Source organism: Chironomus tepperi, unplaced genomic scaffold (genome assembly GCF_022539635.2).
Source record: "Chironomus tepperi strain 1889 unplaced genomic scaffold, CSIRO-AGI_Ctep_v1 contig_382, whole genome shotgun sequence".
Lineage (NCBI taxonomy): Eukaryota > Metazoa > Arthropoda > Insecta > Diptera > Chironomidae > Chironomus > Chironomus tepperi.
The window spans coordinates 450,569-460,246 of NW_027226504.1; the positions used below are offsets into that span (position 1 = coordinate 450,569).

General features: G+C 32.9%; 1 protein-coding gene across 1 annotated transcript; it reads right to left on the reverse strand.

Annotated features, from left to right (window-relative positions):
* Positions 1-3,190: 3,190 nt before the first annotated feature.
* LOC139096283 (uncharacterized) lies at positions 3,191-6,362 on the reverse strand. Its single transcript, XM_070647978.1, has 7 exons — positions 6,150-6,362; positions 5,531-5,619; positions 5,304-5,380; positions 4,599-5,246; positions 4,149-4,538; positions 3,681-4,088; positions 3,191-3,617 (listed from the first exon to the last, which is right to left on the reverse strand). The coding sequence occupies exons 1-7, from the start codon at positions 6,300-6,302 to the stop codon at positions 3,232-3,234; spliced, it is 2,151 nt and encodes a 716-aa protein (XP_070504079.1). The 5' UTR covers positions 6,303-6,362; the 3' UTR covers positions 3,191-3,231.
* Positions 6,363-9,678: the final 3,316 nt, after the last annotated feature.

Genomic DNA, 9,678 nt, shown 5'->3' on the forward strand with positions numbered 1-9,678 from the left:
GTTCGCTTCTAAGCATTCATCACCGTAAAGAATATTTTTGACTGGTTTTATTGCAATTGATGTCGAATCTTGTGGTTCTAATGGAAAGTAAAATAATTTTTAGATGTATTTTGAAATGCAAAATTTAAAAAAAAAATCTCACCATCCACAACTTCTTTAACATCACAAGTATATGCAGTGAAACTAGACCATATAGGATCCCTATACAAATCATAAATAACCAAATTTCCATCATTCTGTAGAATAACTCTTGATCCAGGATGGTTCGTAGTATTTGAAGTAAATATTTGTTTACCATTGCAATCGTAGATAACAAAATTTCCATCATTTTCCATGCATGCTTTATTTGCGCAAGAATCAGGTGTAATTGATGTCCACAATTTTTTCATTGTCGATGTCCTGTAGTGAACTAAGTCTCCGTTGCTTTGATACCGAACTCTAAAGCACTTGTTTGGTGATTCAAGATATTCGTTCATCTCTAAGCATTCGTCACCGTAAAGTATACTGACTGGTTTTATTGTTGTGGAAGTTTGGGGTTCTGATGGAAAGTAAAACAGTTTTTTATTTTCACATCGTTTTCACGTGTGAATGTATTGATATTGTTGTGATTGGAAAATTAGTTTTTTTTGAATTTTTTAAGCAATAAATTCGTGTTCTGTTGCTCTAAAACCAGATTTGAAATTAATGGTTTAAAAAATTCAAATTCTTTAAACTTACAAAACCATCTTTACAAAAAGAATAAATGAACATACTATGGATCCTGTTTGAAAAATAACACCACAATTATGAAATACGTTATGAGCCCATAAAACAGCCTTATGCAAATTATAAATAACCAAATTTCCATCATTCTGTATAACTATATTTGATCCAGGATTTCCTTCAGTTCCTGTAACAAATATTGGTTTATTTTTGCAATTATAGATAACAAAGTTGCCATCTTCTTCCATGCATGCTCGATTTGTGCATGAACCAGGTGTGAGAGAAGACCATTTAGCTTGTGATGATGAATTTACAAAGTATGCAAGCTCACCATTTTCTTGATAAATAAGTTTAACGCATTTATTTTCCGATTCAATATATTCATTCGGTTTTAAGCATTCTCCGCCGTATAATGAGCTTTTAATAGGTTTAGACTGACTTGAAACAGGCTGTTGGATTGGAATGGTCTTTAAATTTTCTACAGCAGTAATACAAATTGCAAAATCAACTAATCCACCACTTCTGATCCAACCACAGAAATTTGTGGCATCAGTAAAGACAGCAAATGTGTTAACATTACATTCATTTACTTCATTAGCAATCGATGCTGACGAGATTCCACGTAAATAAAATCGATTATTATAAATCACAAAAAGTCCACTTCCACTGTCGCCTTCACATATTCCTCTTCCATCACCGGGACCACCGCAAAATGTCCTTGGACTGAGTAAATATTGAAGAATGTCTTTTTTCTTTGAACATCTATGGTAATTCAATATTGGAACTGAAAGTTTTTTTGCAATATTTGATGTTTTTCCAGTTTCAGTTTTTCCAAAACCAATAGCAACTCCACTTATAGCTTTATAAATTTGTGAATGTGGTCCATCTAAACATACAGGTTGTATGTAGCTATTGAATTGAATTTCTTTTTCAAGTACCAAAACGGCAATATCAGCATCATATAAATCAACCTCAACATTCCAATCTGGATGTATTCGAATATCTTTGACGTTTGTAGAAATTCTTCCTATTTCATTGGATCTTGATAAATCATGCACTCCAAGGAGCACAGTAACATCTTCAGGTCTAAATTCATGACTATTGTGTTTTCCTTTCACGCAGTGCGCAGCTTAAATTGGAACTTAATAATTACTTTATTCAATTATACTAGGATTCGTCAAAACTGTATGCGCATATACGTCCATACGCATATGCATGCATATATGCGCATACATATGCATATGTATGCATTTGTACTGTATGCGCATGCATATGCGCATATTTGTCGAACCCTAAATTATACTGAATTAAAATTTTCTACCTGTCACTACCATGTTGTTAGATACAAGCGTTCCTCCACAAAACATTTTTCCTGACTTTGTCAATAAAACAGCTTTCCTGCAATTTTTAAATACTTAGATACTAAATAATGGTAAATAAATTAACCAAATTCGGTCGATCGAATGTCTAGAAATAAACTTGACATTTCATAGCAATTTAAACTTTTATCAAACGAAATCAGTGGTGGTCAACCTGTATGCCGCCAGAAATGTTTGAAAATGTCTTATTACTAATGTGCACCACAAAAAATAAATGGTTTTCCAGCACTGATCCATTAAATAAACGTCTATGTAATTGCAACCGGTTTCTGCAATAGACACCAATTACCATGGATGTTCACCACGTAGAGAGGAATTGCCTCCGATAATATCTGGACGAACAAATTGCTGCATTCCACATTTGTCGATTTCATTTCTCTATAAAAAAGAGTTATGCCATAAAATAGTAAAAACTCAAAATTTGAGAATTTATTTGGCCTGTAATTATACTTACCTGTAGTAATACGTCATTTCGCTTGGATCGATTCAATCTCGAAGCATTTACTTTTCCATCAAAATTGTTTTCTAAGTTATCAATTGTTATTTCAGCATATGATGAGATAATTAAAAAATATAGCACAACAATGTTTAATATGAACTGTCTTTGCATGGTAAGATTCACAATAAAAGAAAACTTTTATAAATTTGTATTGACCGTCTGAGAAATAAAACCAAACTGATACTTATTTTAAGTGTAAATGTCGTTAAAACAAAGCCAGTCATTTGGAGGGGTTAACTTATGAATGTGTTATTGGGTTGGTGACTTAATTCTTAGACACTTTCAGATGAGATTTTTATACTTTAATATCTTTGCAATGGAAATAGATTTCGGAATGAAACAAAAGGCAGTTTATAGATCAAAATAAAAATATGTTTTCTGGAAATTCGGGAAAACAAAGTAAATTCAAAAAAGATATCTCTAAAGTTTTCCACCGAGTAATACTGTACCTTTATCTTTAAATTTAGTACTTACGTTAAACTTAATAGTACAGTAACTTTAAAAATTTTTCCTTGGAAAACTATCATGTGACAAAACTTGTTATCAAGACAGAAAACCTGAATTGTGGTGTCTGTTTCATTCGAAGTGTCATCAAAGTACACTGGACATATATTTTTATTTTTGTATTTATTTCAAAAGCTTGACTTTTAATCAGCATTTCGTTACAGAACGAGTTTGCCAAACTGGATTATTTCTTAAATTATAAATAACTAAATTTCCATCATCTTGTAAATAAATTCTTGATCCAGGATGATTTGCAGTATTTGAAGCAAATATTTGTTTACCATTACAATCATAGATAACAAAATTTCCATCATTTTGCATACATGCTATATTTGGGCAATGACCAGGTGAATCAGATTTCCACAAAGGTTGCATTGATGATATCTTATAATTAACTAAGTCTCCGTTGCTTTGATATCGAGTTCGAAAGCACTTGTTAGACGATTCAAGATATTCGTTCGCTTCTAAGCATTCATCCCCGTAAAGAATATTTTTGACTGGTTTTATTGCAATTGATGTCGAATCTTGTGGTTCTGATGAAAAGTAAAACAATTTTTAGATGTATTTGGAAATGCTAAACTTTAAAAAAATCTCACCATGTATCTCGTTATTTTTAACATCACAGTTATAAAAAATGTTAAGAGCCCATAAAACAGCCTTATGCAAATTATAAATAACTAAATTTCCATCATTCTGTAAAATAATTCTTGATCCAGGATGATTCGCTGTATTTGTAGCAAATATTTGTTTACCATAGCAATCATAGATAACAAAATTTCCGTCTTCTTGCATGCATGCTTTATTTGTGCAATGACCAAGTGTATTAGATTTCCAAAAAGGTTCCATTGAAGATTTCCTATAGTAAACTAAGTCTCCGTTGCTTTGATACAGAACTCGAATGCACTTGTTTGGTGATTCAAGATATTCGTTCGCTTCTAAGCATTCATTACCGTAAAGAGTATTTTTGACTGGTTTAGTTACAATTGATGTAGAAGCTTGTGGTTCTGATCGAAAATAAGACAATGTTTGGATACGTTTCGAAATACTTAACTTAAAAATCTTACCATCTACAACATATTGTAAATCACAATTATGAAAAATGTCAAGGGACCATATAGGAGCTTTATAAGAATCATAAACAACCAAATTTCCATCATTTTGTAGAATAATTTTTGATCCAGGATTCCCTTCAGTTCCTGTAACAAAAACTGGCTTATTTTTGCAATTATAAATAACAAAGTTACCATCTGCTTCCATGCATGCTCGATTTGTGCATGACCCAGGTGTGCGAGAAGACCATTTAGCTTTTGATTTTTCGTAGTATACAAGCTCACCATTGTCTTGATAAATAAGCTTACTGCAATTATTTGCCGATTCAATATATTCATTCGGTTTTAAGCATTCACCTGCGGATAATGCGCTTTTATCACGTTTAGAACTTACTGGAGTCAGATCTGTAACAAATAATTTACTCATAGATCATCAGGATTACAACACGAAATTTTTCATCTCACTGCTATTAATACAAATTGCAAAATCAACTAATCCACCACTTCTGATCCAACCACAGAAATTTGTGGCATCAGTAAAGACAGCAAATGTGTTAACATTACATTCATTTGCTTCATTAGCGATCGATGCTGACGAGATTCCACGCAAATAAAATTGATTATTATAAAAGACAAAAAGTCCACTTCCACTGTCTCCTTGGCATATACCTCTTCCGTCACCAGGACCTCCACAAAATGTCCTTGGACTGAGTAAATATTGAAAGATGTCTTTTTTTGTTGAACATTTATGGTAATCCAATATTGGAACTGAAAGTTTTTTCGCAATATTTGATGTTTTTCCAGTTTCAGTTTTTCCAAAACCAACAGCAACTGCACTAACAGCTTTATAAATTTGTGATTGCGGTCCATCTAAACATACAGGTTGTATGTAGCTATTGAATTGAATTTCTTTTTCAAGTACCAAAACGGCAATATCAGCATCATATAAATCAACCTCAACATTCCAATCTGGATGTATTCGAATATATTTGACGTTTGTAGAAACTCTTCCTACTTCATTGGATCTTAATAAATCAAACACTCCAAGTAGCACACTAACATCTTTAGGTCTAAATTCATGGCTATGATGTTTTCCTTTCACGCAGTGTGCAGCTTAAATTGGAACTTAATAATTATTTTATTCAATTATACTGAACTAGAACTTTTTACCTGTCACTACCATGTTGTTAGATACAAGAGTTCCTCCACAAAACATTTCTCCTGATTTCTTAAGTAAAACCGCTTTCCTGCAATTTTTAGATACTTAGATACTAAATAAGTTAAACAAACTATGATCGGTCGTTCGTATGTCTAGAAATAAACTTGACATTTCATAAATAAGCGTTTATGTAATAGCCGCCTGTTCCTGCGATAGATAACAACTACCAAAAATTTACCATGGAAATTCACCACGTAGAGAGACATTGCCTCCGACAATATCTGGACGAAATACTTGTTGCGTTCCACATCTGTCGATTTCATTTTTCTGTAAAGAAATAATTTTCTCATAATATTTGGGGCAAAATGAAAAATAATTATATAAAAAAAAAGTTTTTTAAAGATATGCTTTTATATAGGTGCAATGAAAAGAATATTTAGAAAAAATTATAATATAATAAAATTTAAAACACCTCAATACAAGTGTATCTTTAAAAAAATTTTTTTTAGATATTTTTATTTTTTTAATTTAGTTATAATACACCACTTTGTCAAATTTCAATCTTTGAAGTAAAGTAGAAGTGGTCGAAATACCTGGTTGAAAATGTCAAAATCTGAAACAGATTGAACTAAATAAAAGCGTAATAAAAAAAGAGGCCATAAACTTCGATTTTGGGACTTTTTCGAATTACAAGACTTTTTTTTTGTCGTGGATATTGATGTTTTTTCCCCTAATAATACACAAAAACTGGTTTTCCAATCTGAACAAATCCGATACATCACGTGACGTTCGATTAAAAAAATTTGTTCTATGCTCAGTATTTTTTTCTTCTCAAAAAACAGTTTTCAATTACGTACCTGTAATGCGTCATTTCGCTTATTTCGATTTAATCTCGTAACATTTTCTTGTCGATCAAAATTGTTTTCTAAGTTATCAATTGTTCTTTCAGCATATGATGAGATAGTTAACAATAGCAATATAATATGTAGTATAAACTGACTAAGCATCATAAGAATTATCCACACAAAAAACTTTAATAATTTCTGAAATTAGTATTGACCGTCTGAGAAGTAAAACCAAACTGATAGTGAGAAAATCGAATGTAAAATATTTTTAATAAAAAATGTTGAAAGTCCTCGTGTTAATAATCAAGGGATTTAAGCGCATTTTTGCCGAGCGATCAGTATTAAATTCTTAATTTTTTGAAAATAAACAGTCAAAAAAATGTATACTTACTTACTTCGCTGGCCGTACGGATCAAGTGTGATCCATGGCCTCCCTCAGCTGGCACCTGAAGCTGGCTTTATCGCTGGCTACCACTTGCCAATTACCAATTCCAAATGTGACACTATCTCTATCGTCAGCTTCTTTCCATGTGTTCTTTGGCCTATCGCGCGATCTCTTGCCATCTAAAAAAGTCAGATTTAAATACCTTTAACAATGCAACTGAAAATTCAGACGATGGGCAATACGGACGCTCCCGAATACTCTAGTTTTTATTTATAAAATTTAAACCAGAACTCTAAGCGATGTCTGGTTGAGGCGAGACAGCCAATGCAAAAGACAAAAGGAGTGTTTGAAGAAAAATCATTTACCGTACAACCGAAGAGAATAGCAAATACACAATAAATTAGCAGAAGTAATCGTTTTGGCCAGGAATAGAAACCTGTTCAACCGCTGAATGTAACACCCTAAGATTCACAGTGGATCTGTGATTGGATGAATGAGAATTAATCATCTTACGCAAATTTACATGTGTGTATGACTGTGAACTGGATTTCCTCCGATTCACTGAAATACCAAAAAGAATATGAATATTCTAGAAAATTTACATCTTTGGTGTCAACATTTGGCATTTTTTTGTTTCCATTATTCTTCCTAAATGTTCACATAATTTTGCTTCTTTCAAGAACTTTTTACTCCTTGTTCCTGTTCATTTTCAATCACATGTGAATTTTATGGTAGTGAATATTTTATAGATAGACAGTGCAACATGAAATATATAAGTTATGAGGACATTAAGGTGTGCTTTTCGTCACATATGTATAGAATTATTGTTGTAAAAATATATGATTAAATATAAGATTCCTGTATATAACAGGGTGTGTAGCTCCATATGGTTTAAAATGTACTTTTCCAGCTTACTTGCATCAATTTAAGTTTGGAAACTTTAAACATATTAAGATTGCATCCAAAATATAGGAAAAGAGTTCAAAAATTCAATAGCCATAAAATTTTCAAAGCAACTTACAATAAAAAGTTTTTGTAAATTTTCTCATGACTCGTTTGCATTGTTATTCACTCCCGAACAGCACAGCGTGTTCATTAGGACATTGCCACATCATCATCTTAACGGTAAGATGTGAAGTTCACCGGGCGGCTCCATGAAGGCTGAATACGACCCGTTTTTCGGCAAAAAAAAATTCGATACCCTGCATTATGCTACTCGGGATTGCTTTTGTGCTAAATTAAAATTAATGAAGTTTCATGGAAAATTCATTTGTTCACTATTAAGTCCTTCAGCTGTATCCAATATTGCATTCTATAGCTCAATATTATTGCACTTTGAATCGAGGATTACCTAGCTATAGCCAAGGATACAGTTAACTTCAAGCAACATCCATGGAAGGTCATGGATCACAATTGATCTGTAGGACCAGCAAAAGAGTTTAACAAAATTCCAAAGGATGAAAGCACAAGTACGTAAATCAGTACCGCATGTATCGATTTTCAAGCGCCGACATGCTCTATTTTTTGTTCTATCTTCATATAACTTTGATTGCTTGAAACGTGTGTTTATCAAAATGTGAGAAATAGTCGATAAAATTGAAAATACAGCACAAGGCTGCTGAAAACCAAATAAGAACGTTAGAGCAAATATGAAAATGTGTAGATGTGGATATCGAGAAAATAGAAAACATTTTGTTCCAAAAACTTTGTTAACTTCATAAATATCCAAAAGTTCATTTTCTACTCATGTTATTGGAACTGAAGCTTGAGTGGATTTTGCACTGATTTATCATGCATATGAAGATCCTATGATATAGATACAGAGAATATCAAAGTTTGAGTACTGAGTGCCGATGAAGGATCTGCGAATCTTCATCAATATCAAATATCTAGCATAGAATCCGTTCATATGCCATTTTCTAGTTTTCTTTTACTTCCCACGAATCTACACAACTTACAAATCAAATATTGACTTAAGCTACGCTACACACATCCACAATATAAAGGAATGGAATAGAATGAAACATAAGAGCAGAGTTGGCATGCCGGTCCCGGCCAGCGCCGCACGTCAGCCTAACAGAAAAATATGAATTTATCGGTCATTTGAGCTTTTATGGATATTTAGGACATCTATGGTGATATAAGAGTTTTCACTGTCAATTAAACAGCGGTCGTCGGGGAGAACGGTGACTGCCGCGGAGACAACGACTGCCCATAGACGCTGGCCACCGTGGACAGAAGAAAAGCAGTTTTCCAACGCTGCAGAAGAGAAAAATAACAGAACAAATGAGGATGTGGCAATGGTACTTTGGTGAACTTGTGTTACTTCAACTAGTCTTGCTACTTCATAGCCATATGTATTGAAGGAGACGAACAGCATAGATGGATGGAATGAGAAATAATTTCCCTTCATTATGCGAGAAAATGAAAATTTGAATCCATTTAGAATTTCATTCATTTTGCCTCTTGCCGCCTCCTTCCACTTGTATGCTTACGTCTGTTTGTATGTTTGCTCTACATACATAAATTTTTCATATGTTTTCTCTTTTTTGCCATGATTGATGTAAATATTTAATTTTCCTCATTCCACTTCCTTCATCTTTACTAAAATAATTTTCTTAAATATGTTCCTTCATCTTCTTTACTTTACAGACATAAAGGAATCATACAAAAATCGAAGGATATGCTCATTAATAGGAGTTGAAGGTGGACATTCACTTGGTGGCTCATTGGGTGTTCTCAGGACATTTTATAATCTTGGTGTTCGATATATGACACTTACATCGACATGCCACACGCCATGGGCTGATTCAAGTGATGCTGATGCACCAAAGTATAATGTAAAACATGGAGGATTAACAGCTTATGGGAAGGTGAGTTCATTCAGGAAAATTTCTTTTTTTTTTAGGTTTATTTGCAGCGCAAAAAATTTCTCATGAATAATGTATGCAATCATTGCAACAACTGTAGACTCAGAAGAGATGCTTTTCTGTGATTCTTTTCAACAGATTTGTAGTTGCAATTTCTTCTTCTTGTTCGTGTGCCCAATGTGGAAATTTTGTTCTATATTTAATAAGGGTTTTGGGGATGGAACGAATGAAGTAATTGTGAGTTATTGATAAGGCATACGAGTCCGTGAATCGGGTTTTAAGTATT

What these genes read in the sequence shown, in the direction of transcription:
- LOC139096283 (XM_070647978.1), bottom strand. Translation starts at nt 6,302, where the DNA reads ATGATGCTTAGTCAGTTTATACTACATATTATATTGCTATTGTTAACT. An exon ending in TAACAACATGGTAGTGACAG is followed by an intron (nt 5,247 to 5,303) that starts GTAAAAAGTTCT and finishes TTCCAATTTAAG; the next exon opens with CTGCACACTGCGTGAAAGGA. An exon ending in TAAAAATAACGAGATACATG is followed by an intron (nt 3,618 to 3,680) that starts GTGAGATTTTTT and finishes ACTTTTCATCAG; the next exon opens with AACCACAAGATTCGACATCA.